Genomic DNA, 20754 nt, shown 5'->3' with positions numbered 1-20754 from the left:
TTTCATGCTAAAAATATGGAAGAACCCTGTTAATTGTTGTTTACACTCTCACAACTAGTTTTATTCTCTAAATTACAATTTGTTGTCCTTCTCTATCTTTTATTTATTTTTTAATTCTGTTATTAGGCGAACGTAAGATGGGAGTGGAAATACAAACAAACAAACCTAATGTGTGTGTTGGGGGGGGCACATGACCGGTAGACCAGGGGACGAAAGTAAGAATGGGGGGAACAATACAGAATATTTACGGCAAACTTTGTTCGTCACACTCAGAAACTCATCTACCAGCCATGTACCGCCACGATTTGTTGAGACTGGGATGATATGAAATTTATTGTGCGGTTCGTCCGTAAAGCTACACTTACACTGTAACCATCAACTACTCAGCTGCCTGCCGTGTTCAGTCTATCCGCTTACCTGTAGAAAAATACTCCCGCAGCGCTCTTCCCGCTGTTCGCTTTGAACCAGCAGCTCCCGGAGGAGAAAAGCTGTGGTACTCCAGATATCGCATCAGTCATTTTAAGGATGCTTATTGGTCCCCCGAAAACGATGAAAACCTGGGCATTATCATCAATCAATAAAATCCCCCACGGGCCGAACTTGAAAATTGGACGTTATGCCGCTAACACTTAGCATTCGTCAACAACTCAGAGGCGGAAATCAGAGCTCCGCGCAATTCAAATAATGTTGAAGCAGAATACGGTGCGCTAAATAATAAAACATAAATTAACGAAGCTTCGAGGCAGGTAAATTTTCCTGGAGCAATTTTAATAATTGACGGACTCGAATCATTCGAGGAATCGTTTCAGCCCTAAAGTTATCCCTGAATTTTGATGAAATTCAGGGATGTGTCCTACTTGTTCGTGGTATAACTTTAAATGTTCTTTCAATGCTTCCTCGGATGAATTTGCTTGTTTTGACATATTCATAGTCATCTTGCAGTGAGCTGGTGAAAAGATGAAGAGCTCCTCAGAGTGATGGAAGCTACTATTTGTTCAATGGGTTGAAAGCATCTCAAACTGAAACTGTTCATATCTACAGAATAAAACTCTAAGTTGCTACAATAAATTAAGTAGTAGTGACCAGACCTATTCAGCTTACCTTGCTGGTTTTGTCAGATGGGATCACTTTCAAATGTTTTAGAGAACTGGAAATGCTCTATAACACCCCATCTTTTATGGTGTTGTACAAATAGAACAGCCAGTCAAAAAAATAAAAAAATTCTTGATGGACTGATTAGCCTCAGCTAATTAGGGCGACTGATGGAGCCACAGGCAGCATAATATTAATGCAGTATCACAGAAAGTGTCTGGCTGACAAACCACAACAAATTTAACCTACTCTTGTCAAAGTCTAGATGATAAATATTCACTAGCATAGCTTTGTATCCAGTGTGTATCAACATTCTCATTTTGAGCTGTTTTTAAGTTAATAAAATCAGGCGCCACTGGGGATTCGCCTCAATAACCATTAGCCTTCCAGCAGCCTGAGGATTTATTTAGTTGCCTACAAAGTCGCTGAATTATGACATCTTACAAGTAAAGATAAGAGAACTAACACTGATAACTTCAGAAAATATCAACTATCCTTTGTGAAGAAAAGGAAGCTTTCATCTGTCTGGGTCGATATCAGTTTAACTAACTGTCTCAACCAAATTTCTCTGAATAAACAATGATTCCTTTAGTAGTAGAGGCAGTTCAAGTCTTTATATAAGTAAATAGAGTCCATTTTCTCTTAAGTTTTCCTCTGTTTTTCACAATAACTGATCCTGGAGGTGTATTTCACCTAGGAACTGTGGCTTATCTGTATGTTTTATGGATTTTTCAAGGTTTTAAGATACTAACCACTTTATTTTGACTCTGTTTTTTAATCTTTCGAAGCTAAGTAAACACATAAAATGATTTTTCTGATATAATTTTGATAAGGAAGATGTGGAAAACCAGCTTGACTATTATATATATGACCTTAAAAGCTTACAAAACCATTAGGCTGTATTGTTTCTTTATTCATGACGGTGTCCTGGAGACATTACCAATGTGGTGTGTGTGTGAAGTAACTGTGTGTGTTTATATGTGCATCAAGTGGACTTCCTGCTTTTGCCCTTTGTGTTCAGAGTCATTAAACCATGATAAGATATAGGAAGGCCACGGTAATGTTATTCTGTAGCAGCTGTAGTCAATCCATAGTCAGTTATAAATGTTTGTTACTTCCTGCTGCAGTGGAGTGGATTAAAAAATGATGCTTTCTTTCAAATGCATTACCGTGATTAGAACATGTTGGAACATTTTATAAATTCTTCTGCATTTTTAACATTTTTCTGTGCTGGAGAGAGATTTTTTCAGACATTTCTTGAGGCTGAAACTAGTTTTTTGGCATTCTGTGCTTTATGTTACAGCTGTCCTTACATGATGGCTTTGTGTTATTTTTAACCACAAATGTTTGACTCTGACTATTCACATGCATACGTGCGGCCAGTGATGTCATTGCAGTGAAGATGCGTGTTAGGTCTGGACTACTTCCAGGATAAATAAACTTTGGCCATTTAACAAAGTTATACTTGAACCAAAGCCAAAGGTCAGAAGATCTGTTTGTTGGCAAGTGTGCTCACTCTAGCGTGGGATTCAACACTGATCTTCATTTTGTTGCAAGAAACTAACTTTTCAGCAATATATATTTATTTTTAAAAAGTACTAGTTCCATTGCCAGATTATTTTACTTATAACAAGACATTTTCCTATGTTTTCCCATGTGGCATTATGTATAAAGGTTTCCCCAAGAAAACTTGCTAAGGCTGGTGGTTGGGGCGCTTGGCAGTCGCTGTGTTTTGTCTTGGCCTGCCGTGTTTTTGAGTTAAAAAATGTTTAAAATTGAAAATATCACTTTGGAATTGGAAGATTAATATCTGAACCCCAACTATAAAGTCTTAAAAATGTTACATATATATAAAAAACTTAAATAAATAAGCAATGCTAAACCTGCCTGGTGGGGGCACAAGTAACGCCTAGTGACCCGCCAAGCTTATAATACACTGAGGGAAATCCTGTGTATCCAATAATTCAAAATACTAACACTCTAATAGGTATCTGCACAAGAGAAAGCAATCTGATTCCAATTTACTTTGCTCTTATTTTATTACTCGAATAAGAAATTCATACACATGCATAGTTTTACCTGGATGTAAATAAAAAAGCATTAAGCATTATGAACTTCCATTGTCCTATCATCTTTAGCATGTGTTTACTTCAAATCTTTTCATTGACTCTGAGTAAGCCGATGACAGGCTTACAGGCCAGGTTAGGGTGAACTGGGTCGCAGAAATGGATTCTTGGCCTCGTTTTCTGTTGGTAGCATGTGGCTAAGATTACACTGTACCACTGGGTCAGGCACTGCATTCACACTGTACAGTGAAGGCAGAAGAAAAGGGCAAGGGTCACGCCAGCAGTTTGGTAGCATTTTAGATATTTAAAACAAAAAATCAAATAAGTAATTATTGATATCGTCCGATATGAAACACTTTTCAGCCATATCGTTCAGCTCTACTTGAACCTTGCACTAGGTGTGTGTGACTGCACAGGTGTAATATTACAGCCTGTTGCTCTTGATGAAGTGGCACCAACTAACTCTTAACTCTGTTTTCATTTTTATGTTTTCCATATATAATCTGTTTAGATTTTCCCAGTAATACTGTAGATTTTGGTTTTTTGAGCTTCTGGTTTTGCTGAGTGATGGAAGTAATTATGTAAAATGGGGATTAGACATTGAAAAGGCAGCAAAATACACCATATGATTCTTGCATAATAAAAACAGTGTGGATTAACCTATTTAATATATTTAACTGTGCAGCTTGAACGGTAGTTTGCTTCAAGACATCATCATTAAAGACATGTTTGTTTTTTTTAGATTATCAGTATTTTTCTTATCAGTCCTGCATTAATGATAAACCTCTCTTTTTTTATTAGACCTTTCATCTTAAACTAGCTAATGAAAGCTAGAAATTAGAATTGAACAATTCCCTCTTGATTTGGCAGGACAGATCCCCAAAAAATACAATTTATTTTATTTTTTCGTTCCTACTTATGGCCCTATGAAATCAGTTTTCTTTTCCAGATCCCACTTTTTTTTATTTATTCTGAATTTCACTTTTTTCATTTTAACTATATTTATTAAACCAAAAAGTGTGTAATTATAGAGTGATTAAAATTAATAGCCAAGGAAGACCACGTTTACTTTTGTTCGGTTTCATAAATATAACAATGGTTCAACAGACCACTGAATGATTTTACAAAGTCTTAAAATGCTTTTAAAGAACTCAAAACGAAGAATCTAATGTTTTTCACATTTTATAAAAGAAAATATGTCACAAAAATCTAATAACAGTCAAATATTGCGCAAACTTCCAGAACCGCACAGGATTCTGGGGGATGTAGGCAGAGGAACGATTTTAGCTGTTCGACCTCTCACTGCCAGATCTTGATGTAAGATAGTATAAATATTTAGTCATATTTGCGTCTAAATGTTCACTGGGACTGTTACGAACAGGACGGAGCAGAATCAGAATAGTTTATTTTTTGAACTTCTTTGCTGAAATTGACTCATTTGACGTAGATTCTTAACAAAAATCACGTCATTTTGTTCACAGAAGTGCCGAACTCGACACCAGGCCCGGGTCGGACTGTGTCGACAGAGCTCTGTGCAAAGTGTTGTGTGATTGGTCAGAAGTTTGTTGCTGTGTTTTATGGACTCAGACAGCAACGTTGCCATTTCTCATCAACTACTTCCGATATCCAGTTTGTATCCGTAGAAGACTTGAATACTTTTTGAGGAACGTGTCGACTGTTCGGCTTTGGATAAAGTATGTGGGAGCCTTCACTTGAAGACAAGAACCGGGACATATCTTTTATAAGCCGCTGTTTAAATGTGGATTACAAAATAGGGAGATGTAGCAATCAGAGACTGATGCACCTGACTTCAGTTATGTTTGTTCATTTTTTGGTTCAGAAACATTTCCTCTAAACCTTTAGCTTGTCTGACATTTTACAAAATGAGGTCATTTGATGTTGTAAAAGGAACTGGAGCAAAACAGTGGCCTACTTTGTATCGAAGTGATCAAGATTTAATCAGCAGGCTGACAGATGATGAATGAACCGGTAGCAATATGCCAAAGAGGGTTACTAATTGACTTGCTTTGTCTGTGAACAAGACGCGGATGACGTGAACCGTTTCTGATCCCGTACCTGGAATAAAAGGTTTTACACCTAAGATAACTATTTTTCAAGCAAATTTTCTTGAAAAGGTGGTGAAATGAATAATCAGCAACTAACAGGCTATTAAACAGAATGACTAGTTTGTGTCTGAATCCTAAGAAAGGCATAAAAAGTTTCATTTACCAGACCAGGCCATGTGGCTTTTCTGTTGAAAAATGTCAAGTATCACTTTACTTTCCAAATAATTTCATTTTCCATCACTAGGTATCAGCAATTTGTTCACATCAAATGGAAAAATACATGAATTTACTAATGTAATAAAACTGTGGCGCCTATAATAATGCAAAAGGTTGCAAATAAGTTTCTGCTTCTCTCCAGAATCTTCTGGCCTTTAACACATGAACTGGAGTGATTAATAAGCAAAGTTTGGAATAGTTTAAATTAATATAGTCTGTAAATCTTTACTTTCTTAAAAAATGTTATTCATCAGGAAGACAGTTTCAGCTTTAGGTTTCGATTCTGCATTGCTAATTCTGGTATTACTGAGTTTACCTCAGCTGCTGATGTTTTTCACTTTTTGATGGGGTTGTTTTTATCTCATCTTTAACACCTTATTTGCTTTTATCAACCCTGTCCCTTATTGCACCACCACACTTCATATCAAGAAGAAAACAGCTCCTTTGGGGTTTGCCCGGGTTTCACTCTGAAATATATACAATACAGCTGCAAAGTAACACCACAGTTCAAATCAGCTGTGAGTTTCTGATCAGTGTATCCCAAGGTTTTCATCTTCTGACTCGCACAACAGATTGAGAAGCTTTATTTTACTAATAGCAGTTTTTTTTAAAGAATAAATATACTTTAGCCATTTATTTAAAGCTTATTTGATTTCAGTAAAGACCTCACACATGTTGATTCCTGACCCTAAACCTTTATTTTTATATATAGACAGATGGGTAGATTAGGGTAATTAAAATCTATTTATGATGTTTAGGTTTACATTGTCAAAGAAAAAAAAATTAAATGATGTAAGATTTGATTATCCAAATTCAGTTTATTTTACTCCAGTAGAGTCCATCATACAGTCTGATACAGGTAAATTAGATATTGATTAGTTTTATTTTAGGAAATTTACAGCATTACCAAAAAAGAAAGTAAAATAAAATACTATTTTACGAACCAGTAATTTACCAAAAAAGAAATGGTTGAAGCCCAGGCTTATACTTGCCAATATACTCCAGTTTAATCCAAATTATAATACAAGACTGGAAAATTCAGTGGATTTTGTAATGCCAGTTGATAGTTTCCAGTCGTTGACTTTGCAGCAATCCCTTTCAGAGACAACATGTGGCAACTGTTGACATAGCCTCCATGCAGATTCATAATGTTTTCAGTATTTGGATGGCGTGTTCGTCACATGATGCTTCTTCAGTGTCAGTGCTGGTATAGTTAGATAAAGGCTGTGACACTCTGATTAAATGTCCTCTGGGAGTAATTACCAATAATTGGTATGACTGCATGTGAGGCACATTGAAGAATAGTTATATTTTGCTGTATTATGGGTGCTTATAAATATGCAAATTAAGATGAAATGTGATTACGTTTACCTTTTTTTTATTAGCTTTCATTTTTGAATTAAAATTAACATTTTGTACTGAATTTGATTGCATAAATTATATCTTACTTTTCTTAGTGTTATCAGAGAAAAATGTTTTATGTATTGTGTTTAAAACAGTAGGCATTCAAATACTATTCAAACGAAATACAACAGAAGATGCTGGACTAAAACTAAAAGCGTGCTAAAGTGGAAGTTATGCTAGCAGGTGTGGCATAATTTCTAATTTAGTTTTAGCATCTCTTCTGCTGTGGCTTTTGCATTTTGTTGACCCTTCTGGGCCACCATAAAATACTGTTTTATATGCTTATAACAGTGTTGGTAGTCAAGGGCAATCAAAACTCTCAGTTGAGAACAAACCCCATTCTGCTGATGTTAGTGAATTAGTAATTGGTAACTATTTTAATAGAATTATTTTCATCTTGAACTTTATGTACTGTGAAATCTGATGTTCTACGTGGCTGCAGTGTGATCTGGGCTATTTTCTGCAAAGGTTATGATATTTAATAAATGTTCCCTCTTGGGGTTTTTTATGTCTTGAGGAAAAAAATAAATAGTATGTAGTTTATTTGATAATGTAGCTTATTGGCTCATTGATTGTGAATGACAAAAATGAGCCAATGTAGACCTTTAGCACAAATCCAATCACTTATTTTTAGACATCTCAGGCTGATTATTGCAGAGCGCTAACCCAGTTTTATAGCTTTGTGTGTACCAGGACACAAGCTGTTTTTAGCTCTTGAAAGTGTTGCAACATAGTACAATTGAAGCATTTTATATTATGACCCACTTTTTGTAGTTTCATAACTTTATTTGCTATAAAAACTACAGCGTGTCTCCTATGACACAGGTAAAGCAAAGGTAGATTGAGTGAAAGGCTTTTCTGCTGTTACTTTCCAAACAAAGGAAACTGGTTGCCTGACTGAGCTGCAGTGAGTCTGATCTCACGTTGGCTTAACGGATTTCACCAACTTAAAGCAACAACAAATACCTTGAATTTAGATCCCCTCTGGGCTTAATGGCAAAGACGGCGCTAGAGACGTTGAGGGGTTTATCAGCCTATGGAGGAGTTCAGTCACAGTAAATGTTGTCTGAGAACAAAGTGAGAAATGACTTCCATTCATCTGCTGCTGCCGCCAATCTGTGTGGGCCAATGTGCTGCTGTAAGAACCAAATGGAGAAAAACTTTGAAAATATCAACTGGTTTACTGCTCTAATTAAAAATAAAGCTTCTCTAAGTGTTGAAAGCCATCTTTCATTTAAGTTGTTCCTCTTTAAAACCATTTCTACACTAATTCGTCATATCCTACGATTTTCTTTTTTTTTTTTTTTTTTTTTTTTACAACCAAGTCTAATTTACTATTGGATAAAAAAAGCTGGGGGGTTTTTTGTAAGAAGAAGGGACTGGTGCCAAGTTGATGACCAATCGCCATTGTGACTAGGACCTAATTGGAATATATGCAATTAAATTTAAATCTTTTTGATGAGATTACGTTGGATTAATTGTAAATTAGAGTTGCACGAATTTGAATCCCCATCTCAAAGACCTGCTTTCATGCAATGTTTGGCAGACTGTTTGATTCCAAATGCCACGCATTAAAACTCTTCATGCCAATATTGCTTTTGACCAGTTGGATTGTCTTCATTGCCTTTTTTTATGCCAACACCTGATGGAGACATTAGTGGCCAAAATATACTGCTCTAAAAGAGGGATAGTAACACTGATGATGGAGAAAATATGAGAAAATTACAATTAATTGTCATTGTACAATTGATTAATTTGTAAAATTTTCTTTTCATCGCTCAGACCAAATTAAATAATTTATTCCTGGACATGCCTGGTCTGCCTTGGAGTCCCATCAGACTTAATTTTTTTAATTTCTTGGTTTTAAATTAGTTATAGAATATACTTTATTGTCTCCTAGGATAAATTTTCCATTTGTAAGGGTGTTTATTGCATAGTAGCTGCTTCCAAAACAATGTTTGCCTCTTTTAAAATGCACATTCTGTAACTGAAGTCCTTTTACAACATGTTAAAGTTACAAAACTAGAACGATGACACAACACACGCCCACGTGTTTGGTTATAAAACCAGAACAGGATGGCCATCGTATGTTTAAGTGACTTTTATTTTTTACGTTAAGCGGTTAAATGACTCAGCATTTAAGCATGTGGCCAGGTCTTGTAACTTGTGTAACGGATAAAGAATGGATCGGCTTTGCGCAGACAAGTGTGTAATTAAATAAAATGCTTCTTGTAAAGTCAGCACAGCGTGTGCATGATGATGTCCATAAAAAAAAAACACAGAACTTTAGCTGAGCATTTCTGATGCATTTTCAACCTCAAAGCATCAGATGATCAGTTTTACTTTTGAAAATATCAGCATTTCTGAGCATTATTGACAATAAACATCATGGAAGTAATGTAAGTAATGCTCTGAATATAACAGAAGCTCCCATAAATAAATATATCTTGATATTAGAGTGGGTTAACCAAACTTATCTTGAGTCAAGCTGCAACTCCCTAATCCCGCTGGAGTTTGAGTTTATACAGAGGTTTGCATTGAATTTAAAAACATTTGAATGTTAGGAAATTTATTCCAGTGGCTTAGGTCAAAGCATTCAAATCAGCAGTAGAAAGCAGTAGGCTTAAGGTTTGTAGGATTTGTTTCCTTTAGTAGTCATTCAGTCCTTAGAAAGCTTTAGGCAATTTATTGCAGCTGTTGTTGCTCAAATAAAAAAATACCAGATATTTGTTTGTAATCATTGAAAAGATTAGTCAATTAGGTGTTTCTAAATTTGATCATTTGGTAAACAAATAAAAATATATACATTTATGGTAAACTGGTTATTGTTTTCTATTTGTAATGCTGGAAAATGTACCTTACATTTTCAGCTGGTGTGGTTCGCTTTCACACGGCACTGTGCCAAAAAATTAACAAATCAAACCCTTTGAAAAACCCGTTCTCCAGGTTGAAAAACCAAAAACCTCATGAAATGTAAACCAAATTGGAGTTGCATCAGATTTTAGTGGTTGCAAGATTTCTGTTTAGTCATTGATAAAAGATTATGAGCCTGCTAACATTAGACACGCGCATCGTTTTGGTTGTATTTACCCAGAATGCCCTGCGCTATAGTCCGCTTCCTGCATTTGGAGCAGTCGCTCCAAGATGTATATCTTGCATTCAGATATACATACGAACCGCACCAAAGTTCACGTCAACTGAACTGAGATCGAGGTTTGTAGCCAGACCAGAGTTAACTTTTTTTGGTCCACATCAGTTTGATTGTGCGTTCACATCCCCCTAAATGAACCAGACTTTCTACACAAACAAAGTAGAGTTAAACTGAAGTCGACTAAACAGGGCTGGTGTGAATACACCCTAAACCTAAGGCTTTCACAAAAATGTTCAGTTTCTTCATTAGTTTGGGTTTTCTAACTCTACCATCTATGGAACCAGGTGGGAGTAGATTATGGTCAGGTTTTGTCTTCTTGCTGTGCTTGTAATCACATTCTGTATGTGTCAGTCTAGACTTCTTGTCATTCCTTCGCTAGTGAAACGTGCTGCTACCCTTTTATCTCCAGTTACCTCTGCTCCACTGGCAAGAAGCCCATCACTGTAAACACGACCTTCCCGCTGCTTTACATTTCTCTCTCCCTGCTGTGGTGAAATAAAACCTCCTCACGTGTTGCCTGCCACCCTCGCTGCCTTGCGTGACTCCTTCATGTGTAGATTTTATCACATTTATGTCTTTTTCAAGGTATGCTATGTTCCTTTTCTTGGGTCAAATGATTTCGCAACGTCTCAACTGACATTGAAAGTGTATTTGGTGATTAAAGTTGAGGACACCAGCAGAACAATCTAACACGAATGCATAAAAATGTTGTGACTGCAAAACCTTTGAGCTTTAGGTATGTCAGAGTGGAAATCTTTCTAATTCACCCAAATAAATGTTTCACAATGTGATTGTTTATCAGAAAAAGCTTTTAGTGTTAACACTAAACCAGGATAACAGCTTTTACTTTTATTGGGTAACCTTGAAATGCCTATTGGGACATTAAAATTACTTTTCAGGGATGTGAATTTGGGTAATTTTACCTTCAAGTATTTCTGCTCTGGAAGTTTTTATTGCTGTATGTTTTGTACATACTGTCCTTGCAGCTTTTACTATATTGCAGCATTTATTTTTCTTTAATCAGTACAGATCAAAACTTTATGCATAGTCGCCATTTCTTTAATGTGTTTTCTCGAAGTCCCTTAAATAGGTGTCCCAATTTGATAACAATTCAAAAAGGAATCTTTTTAATTTATTTATTGGAAAAATGCTAAAGTCAACTAATAATTGCTGGATTTCTGCTCAACAAAATTTAAGTGTTCATCTACCTCTATATTTCATTCACAGAAAATGAAATATAGTACACTATGAACTCTGCAAGGCAGGCCAAACTAAATAAATGATGAGACAGAAACAAGCAGTCATGCTTTATGAAGAGAACAAATTGTGCATCAAATTACGACTTCACTCTCCTAATATTCCAATGAAAATCTCGTAAAATTGTAACTTTTTTCTTGTATTTTTGCTTTATTCTCATAGCACTATGATTTTATTCTCATATTGTTATGACTTCTTGTAATGTTTTTTGTCTTACTACTTCTTGTGTTATTGGAACTTTATTCTGAAAACTTTATGACTTTATTCTCGTATTATTCCAAACTTTGTTTTCCTATTGTGACTTTATTTTCGTAATGCTACTTTATAATCAAAATGTTCTGACTCGTTTTGTCATATGGTACAGCTACTGGTAATATGACTTTATTTTTGTATTATTGCATCTTTTTTCTCAGATTATTACTACTTTAATCTCGTAATGTTATGATTTTTTTTGTCATCCGGCCTTATTCTCACATTATTAAAACTTCATTCTGGTATTATTATTATTACTTATGACTATCATATTATGAGTGAATTCTCGTAACAACACTCCTCTATTCTCATACAACTTCTCGATTTTATTCTTGTAACGTCTTTATTCTCTTAGTATTATGACTTTTTATTCTTGTAATCAATTTTTTTTTTTTTTTTTTTTGCCTGGGCCTAATATTCTATCATAATATTCACACATAACTCGGCTCCTTTCACTGCCTGATCAGGTTGTAGAGCCTTGAACATTCAACAGCCTTCCTCTTCTGGAGTGAGTTTAAATAAAATAAATAGAAGTTATTTATCATCCTATTTATTTTCTTTCTCTCATAACTTATTTCCTCAGAATGCTCTTTTACACGAATATTCCTCCTCCTTTCCATCACAGTTTACATAACAAGAGAAGTTAGATTTATAAAACTAGATTTCTCTTGCATTGCATAACCAGTTTCCCATCTTTGTCTCGCTCCATTTCTCTGTTCTTTTGTTTCTGTATTTATGTTGGTTATGATGCTTTGTTGGGTCTGGATTCCCAGACACCAAGCGCAGATGAGTCGAGCTGCGGGGGGTTTAGTCTCTTGGGCGACTGAGGAGCCGGAGCATTTGAGGATTTCATGCTACAGTAGCGTGGCTCTTCTGGTGTTGGAGCACGCCTCATCAGACCTTAAGTCACCCAGAGGCTGCTAGGATACTTCATGTCAGACTACACATCACACAGCTTATGCACAGCGCTGGGTTGGCCTCAGGCTGGAAATCACTAAGATCAATGGTTTGCTGTTTTCACAACATGCTGTAAAACATTCACAAGCTTGAACGTGACTGGAAGATGTTTAATCTCCAAATTAAATATCTGTATTTTCCCCTGACTTGCAGCTGAATTAACTTGCAGTTAAGATGCATGCCAACATAATGTTTGTTTTTAGTAATTTAGTTTAAGAAACTGTCAGTAATAATTAAAAACCCCCCCCAAAAAACGGCGTTTAGTTTCTCAAATTATGTAAGAATGAAATGCTGTTTTAAAACACTTTTGCCAGCCAACTCAAATATGGACGTGCACTGCATGGTTTATGTGCTCGATACTTGTTCATATTCCTTTTTTAATAAAAAAAAAAAACTCATTTCAGCTTGGCAAGGCGGTTGGCCTGCAGCTCTGGTGAAGTGTTGAGGAGACCCATGTTCCTTTTGATATACTTTCTGCTCACTACATCTGATCTTATCTGAATTGTGGCATTGTTTTGCATTTGATTATCATTATATATGAGTAAAAACTTTGCACCATTCGGTCAGCTACCTTCTCTTGATTTGGCTCAGACCAAGAATTGAAGAGTCAGATGACGAAAAATCTTTTTTTCCAGTAATTGTACCAACACTCAAACCTCTTTTTTTTTTTTTTTTTTTTGCTCTTAATTTATATAATTATCCAATTCAAAACTTCCATGTCTGTTTAGGAATCTCTTGCACTTGTTCTTTTTTATATATAAAACTAAGGAAGTCTGATACACCGACAATCGTCTGTTTGTGAGTTCATGTTGGCTGAAAAACTGTATCATCTTACAGTTGAGTTTACATACACTGAATACCAAATACCTTCTTTTGTTTTAAGTTTAGCTAAAATTACCCAAATTATTACTATTTGCTAAATGCCACAATAATGAGAAAATTACTTATTTGTCAATGTATTCTAAATCAGAGGTTTACATAAAGAATGATTGATGTGTCTTTAAGTAATCAGCCCGCATCGTCATGTTGTGGCTTTGTGAAATGCTGACATGTTCATTCATGCTTTAAATTAAGGTACAAATTAAAGGCAGCAGACTAATTAACGTAGTTAACAGTGTACCAGTTGCTTACAACCAAAATTGGTGTAGAACACGGCCAATATTCTGACATGTTTGAGTTAATTGGAGGCACCGATGCAGGTATTTTAAGGCCACACCTGAAATGCACCACGTTTCAGGTGTGGCCTGAACGAAGGGAACAAAAAATTTACCGATACTTGAAGGTGCCCCATTATTCTGTTCAAATTATTATAAGCGAGCATGATGGGAATGTCCAACCATCATACTAGGAAAGAGACGGGTTTGTGTCGCAGAGATGAACTGGTTTTGATCCGAAATGTGCAGCTTGACACAGAACAAAAGCCAAAGATTCTCCTAAAGCTGGAAAGACAAAGTCATTGTCCAGAGTGAAACGTGCAATTTACCAACATGAGCAAAAGGCTGTTCAGTGAGGAGGACGTAATTACTTCAAAAGACACATAAAAAAGCCAGATTTTAGCTTGGTAATGGACACAGGGAAAATACCTTTATTTAATAAGACATGTCCTGTGGTCTGATGAAACTAAAGTGGAACTGTTTGGCCATAAAGAAGTTAAGGCTCCAGTGTAAATGGGTCTTCCACCCTAAACATACAGCAGAAGTGGTTACAGAGTGACTTAAGGACAACAGAGTCAATGCTTTGGTGTGGCCGTCACAAAGTCCGGATATCAATGCTCCGGAGAAGTTGTGAGCAGATCTGAAAAAGAGTGAGTGAGGTGACCTAGAACCTGATAGTTACCGTGGTTCTGTCTGGATGAATGGGCCAGAACTCCAGCAAACTATTGAGAAATCTGTGGAGAAAGACTTATAAGATTTGACCTAAGACAAACAATCCAAAGGCAATGCCACCAAAAACATAAAGTAAATTAATCTGACATGTTCCATCATTGTGGCATTTAGCAAATAGAAATAATTTTAATGATTCCAGTTGACCTAGAACAAGAGAAGTTTGTTCTGACTTAACGTCACACAGGAAGAAATAAAATGCCTTGTTATGAATTTTGTTTTTGTTTAGAGGATATATTTTTAGCATTAACGAGGCCTAATTTGTATTAAATAACGGATCAGGTTTAATTTTTTTAATCTGTATGAAGCTAAAATGACTTGGAAAAAAACATGAGGTGTAGTTTAATGGTTCACATCAGCTTAAGAAATTACACCATCTCAGGTTTCTTGTAAATCCTGACCTCTGCTGTTACTTTTTTTTAAAAAAGCTATTCCTACATGCATAATCCTGCAACTAGTTTCAATGTGGAGGGATTATTCTGCCGTGCCTCCTTCTTATCAGCACATTAGTCTCACTAATGCGTGTTGTTTGTTTGATTAAATGGTTTCTGTCAAATTAACTTTTGTCTCACCTCCTCCTTCCTCCTCTTCCTCTTTATCCTCGACCCCTGTATGTTTCTCTTCTGTGCCTCCCCACCTCTTCTTCTCGTTGCTCTCCTCCCTCCTTCGACTTCCTCCTGCTTCTCCTTTCTCTTGCTCCTCCCACACAGATGCTCCCAGCCGCCCAGCTTGACAGGAGTGATGGGATGTGTCAACTAGGTATTACACCTGTCCCAACATCTTACACTGCAAGCAGTGATAGTGGCTTGGGAGGGTGTGGGGCTCCAAAACTTTAATTTATGACAGGCAGATTTAGGAAAAATAAAGATGAATAAATCAAAGGATATTATATAATTTTAGGGCTGAAGGGGTAGGAGAAGTTTATTTTAGTATTTGTTCATTTCTGTTTTTAACAGAAAAATACTGGCAGGAAATTAGCAGAGAAATTAAGGATTCAGTGACATTTTTGACAGATTCAAGTTATTAGAAAACTTGCATGCTTCTCTTTTAGTAAAATATGATTCAAGTCCAAAATACTGGTTTTCTTTCTGCTTTTTTTTAGTAATACATTTAAAAAATAATTACCCATAGAGGCAGGGGCGTATTTACAAGAAAGTGGGTCCTTGGACTGGAGTCAGTTTTGGTGCCCTATCTATCTATTTTACTAATGCAAATTATACTTGAATAACATTAATGGATTGATAGGTTTTAAAGAAAGTTTAGATATTTGTCCTGTCTGCCATTTTTGAGTTAAATACCGTCACCATAACCCAGTGATGGACAGAATAATATCATTTCTTGTACAGCACAACATGTTGAAAATGTTTCTTAATAAATATTGCTAAATGTAGGACGTAGAAGTGAGTTGATAATTTTTATTTTTTTTTAACAATAATTCAAACATAGCTGGCGTAATTTGGTTGCAAATCTTTCTCGCATACTTTTTGGCCGAGGATTGTTCCTTCAATCGACGCAATACCTTTTTTTTTTTTTATTTGCTGCATGCAATGCAAAAAATGATCAACTATTTCTTAGCTACAGCCTGGGCTGTTTATGTTCTCACTCAGCTGTAATTGCAGGCTTTTGTATTTGTAAACTATGTATAAAAGAGTAAACTATGACGTCCTAAAGCTAACTAACACCCTGACTGTTTCAGAGCAGCTCCACATTCACACCATAATGGGCCTCAGCTTTAGCTCTTAATAGATTTAACAGGAAACTGAAAATAAAATTTAAACTGGCTACATTTTGTTTTTTAAAAAACTTTTTCTTTTTGAACAGTGACGATGTTCCTATCTCTTTCTTTCTGTGGATTTTAATTATTTAAATCTAATTTAAACCATGTTTCATAATGATATTATTGGAAAACATTGAAAAGTTTATGAAAAACTAAGTACATTCCAAATATTGTTAGTGCTAAATAGGGGCATAATTTAGAAAGTTTGTACTTTCTCTTTGTTATGGCAGTGTATTTTTTAACTGCTGGGTTATGGTGAGATGTGTGTGATAACTTGTAAATGAAATGATTTCTTTGTATGAAGAAAATGAAAGTTTTTTGTGATTCTTAATTTGTTGGGTGGCTCTGATCAGAATTTAAAGTTGTTTTAATGAAGAATTTTTGGAGTATACATTACCAAATGCTTTGAGGGTCAGTAGTATGGCCAAATATATACGTATATCTTTTCAAATAAAAAATGTCGTTAAAGGAAAAGATCTTAGACAAAGTATTTAGCATTGTGAAATTTTCTAATACATGTCAATTATATTTGAAAAACACTCAGTTTTAGTGATTTATCATCCATCTCTACCAAGGGATTTGGTTTGGTTGGCTAAATTAATTACTACAAATAGATATTTAACACCAAAGTAGTGTCATTTTTAAAGTTCAAAAACTCTTTCAAGTAGGGATGAGGAACATGACTCAATTATGATATTTTGTACGTTTTTACTATTTGTTTGCATTCTTCTATAGTTAAGTGGTCGGACATGCCTGCAAACACAAAAACCGCTCTTTAAAAACATTCTCATTTACACTCTTATGGAGTTGTTGTTCCATAAAGATTTTTTTAGTCACTAATGTGAAACACATGAATCTTTTCACACAGTTATTTACTGAATCATGGAGACTGGCTTGCTGGTTCAGCATCCATCCTAGAATCAATCACTTGCAATAAAATGATCTTTTAAATAACTAATTACACTGACATCATGCAAATCAACAGATTAAAAACAATCTTAACACATATCTATTTTTTTCAGTTTAGTTGTACATGCATAGTTCACTGACATAATGGTCATTAATTTTAAGCAAAACAATATTTTGTCAAATACCATCATCAAGAAAATTCACATGAAATATGTGGATCAATGTTCCAGTTACCAATAATCAAAGGCAACTTAAAGGAACTGGGTGTTTAAGCATTGTTGCTGTTTTTCTTTGGATTAAAAAGGTTGCAGAGTTTTTCTCTGTTCATAGACTCAATGAAAGGAACCAAGCGATGCTTTCGTTCTCATTATTATTGAAGATAACAGGGACTGAACCAGAGGAACATCTGTCAAGGTCATGTTTTACAAAGAAACCGAGAATTAGACACAACCACCTTGTGACTAATGAAAGCTGAAAGCTTTCTTCCTGCTTTTGTACCTTTTTTATTTTTATATCGTCTCTGTTTTGAATACTCTCTTCTTCCTCTTCTCTCTGTCATTTTTCCCCCATGCTTCACTTTTTTTTTATTTCTTTCATTTCCGTGCGTGACTGATGGTAGGAGGAGTCCGTTTCACATCCGATCACATTAATAATCCTGGCTTTTTTGTCACCTGGACCAAAATCCACAACTATTTTAAAAGCGAATACTACAAAAAAAAAAAAAAAATTATATATATATATATATATATATATATATATATATATATATATCTTTGGACCTGTTCAACAATAAAGGAAGCATGCAATATTTTTGTAAAACAAAATTGAAATTTTTTTAAGGAAATTGATGCGTTTCCATTACAAATGTGCGTACAACTTGGGCTATTCTCAAAAACACACAATTTTATGATTGTGGTGTTTCCATTAAAAAAATATAATTAAAATCACACATGAACAAGTTTGTTCACACGATAATTTAAAAACATGTCCATCATCATCTCCTACCACTTCCTGTCTTCGTCTTTTCCCCAGTAGTTGCATCCCGTTGTTGGTCATGTGACTCGTGTGAGGTTAAAAAAAAAAAGTGTTTCCATTTGCAGTTTTGCTAAATAAATTAATTCTGGTAGTTGGAAAAATGTTTTTCGAACTTTACGTATTTCCATTAAGCAAATTTAATTTTGTAATGTCAATTTGCTCAATTATATGGCTAATGGAAACACAGCTAATGTTGGGGCGTGAAGAAGAGTTTTACATGATTGCATCCAGTTGGCTTATTCTTTGACTCATTTGAGGAAAAAAAGTACAAAAATAGAGTCCATTCTCAGCAGAGAACTGGATTTGGGTCAGTTTCTCTCTGAAAACAGCTGCTGTATTTGGTCGAGCTGAATAAATTGATTAAATGCAGATTAAGGTCTGCTTTAGAGTGAAAGTTGCAGTATAAGTGTGTTCAGATTTATAAAAAATGAAAGAAAATACAAAAAGGTTGGTTATTAAAATGTAAAAATCATAAATAAAAATCATCTCTGTTAACCACCTTTGCTATGGGTCAAATTTGTCCCATTCTTGAGTTGCAGTTTGGGGCCACAGAAAATCAGTCCAGGGCCTGCAAATGGCCCTCGAGTCAGACTTTGGGCACCCCTGTTGTACATCATTTTTAAATGATTAATGATGCATCCGAACATGACTCTTTTTGTACTTCCGCTGTTGTTGATTCAAAACATCCATCCATCCATCCATCCATTTTCTGTTCACCCTTGTCCCTAATGGGGTCGGGAGGTGCTGGTGCCCATCTCCAGCTACGTTCCGGGCGAGAGGCGGGGTTCACCCTGGACAGGTCGCCAGTCTGTCGCAGGGCAACACAGAGACATACAGGACAAACAACCATGCACACACACACTCACACCTAGGGAGAATTTAGAGAAACCAATTGACCTGACAGTCATGTTTTCGGACTGTGGGAGGAAGCCGGAGTACCCGGAGAGAACCCACGCATGCACAGGGAGAACATGCAAACTCCATGCAGAAAGACCCCGGCCGGGAATCGAACCCAGGACCTTCTTGCTGCAAGGCAACAGTGCTACCAACTGCGCCACTGTGCAGCCCTGATTCAAAACAATAAAACCTAAATGAAGGTTTAAATTCAAAATGGCATCATTGGTCCTGATTGGATGACTGACGCACAGTTTACGCTTCTGATCTGAACATGAGTTGTGGCAGAGGTTAGATCCTGAAGGAACCGTTTCAGTTCTCAGTTAATCACCTTCCCAAGTCTTCAGAGTGATACTTATTTTTATTGTCTGCTGCAACCAGAAACGCCTACAGATGCCAAAAACAGAACTGAAAGGACCTGATGTGAAACGAAGAGGTAAATTTAGCCGTTTTTAAAAACATAACTGGGAGATTCACTCCTTCCTTCCCCATCATAAAACAAATGCCAATAGATCAAGATGCATAACCTTGAAGCCTTGTATGGTCCTCTGTTTAATTAGAACATAAGTTTTGTTTTATGCTGATTAGGATTTTGATGATTATCTGGTTTTGTTTGTCGTTTTGCACCAGGAGAGGAACTCCTTGATGATAATGATGATATTGGACTGAGGGATCCGTCTGCAGTGTTCACACCAGAGCAGAGGGGCACAGAAGGGACCGAGGCAGAGGAGGAGGAGAAAGACATCGACGAAGAAAAGATGGGAGTGGGGAAGAACACCACCGCTAATTCGATGGACAGCGAAGGTGGAAAATATGAAGAGGAAGCCAAACATGGAGCCAATTTTTATCCTATTCCGGTAAATAAACTGAATTTAATGAAAGACTTTATGGTCACTGAACTGAATTCAGGAGGGAATTCAGTTCACTGAACTCATTCCTGAATTCATTGAACTCAGAACAGAGTTCAATAAATTAATTCCTGAACATCCATCTCTACATCCATCCATCTGTACATCCATCCATCTGTCCAACCATCCATCCGTCCACCAGTCCATCCATCCGTCCACTTGTATATCCATACAGCCATCCACCAGTACATCGATCCATTCATCATAAATTTATTAAACTATTAATTTTTCCCTCCCAACAGTTAAAATAACTAAGATGTCTGGAAAAGTCAGTGATTTACCATGAAGGCTGTGTTGGAGCCCCGGCTGTTTGTTTATTGCAGCAACGCAGCCCTTCTGAGTTTCTGTGTAAATCCAGTGGTGGAACATTTTCAGTGACGGACATGTTTGGTGTTTGGTCTTTATTTTCAAACGGTGCCGTAAAAAACATCCTAAGTCTGAAGGTGAGGCTCCCAGTTTACCAGTTGGACGACATTCCAGCCTTCACCACTCACTACAGCCATTGTTGCAGACAACAGAAATATAAAAACCCACTAAAATGTTGTTTTCTGGTCATTAGATGGAGTTTCTGGAGGAGATTCAATATAATATGTTTAGTCATTTTATATCAATCATCTTCCTGTGAAGATGATTAGTTCTGGTTGTAAACCAGAGCGGAGAAGGTGTCAGACTGGTAAATAAAAACCTTAAGCATCTTAATTTTGTGTGTTTTAGGTTGTGGTAAACGGAGTTGGCGGAGCCACCGGAGATCAGGACACGGAGAACACCGAGCTGATGGCAATCTACACCAAGGATAATCAAGCAGCAGAGAAGGTTACTGAAAATGAAAATATGGAAGTGAAATACGATCTAATAAGTAATTTTGTTTGTCAAAGGGGAAATAAACG

At 36.1% G+C, this 20754-nt stretch overlaps 1 protein-coding gene across 2 annotated transcripts in view; it reads left to right on the top strand.

The window, feature by feature from the left end:
- Positions 1-20754, top strand: part of slc23a2 (solute carrier family 23 member 2) — a 45899-nt gene that overhangs the window by 1785 nt on the left and 23360 nt on the right. The window contains exons 2-4 of one of the 2 annotated variants that reach the window (XM_028032880.1): positions 15055-15103; positions 19590-19816; positions 20582-20680. In XM_028032880.1, coding sequence (XP_027888681.1) covers positions 15055-15103; positions 19590-19816; positions 20582-20680 — 375 coding nt within the window. The remainder of the gene's footprint in view (positions 1-15054; positions 15104-19589; positions 19817-20581; positions 20681-20754) is intronic. The other variant, XM_028032881.1, reaches the window with a different exon arrangement.

This window comes from Xiphophorus couchianus, chromosome 12, assembly GCF_001444195.1.
Source record: "Xiphophorus couchianus chromosome 12, X_couchianus-1.0, whole genome shotgun sequence".
NCBI classification, from domain to species: Eukaryota; Metazoa; Chordata; class Actinopteri; order Cyprinodontiformes; family Poeciliidae; genus Xiphophorus; species Xiphophorus couchianus.
This window is presented reverse-complemented; position numbering and strand designations above follow the sequence as displayed.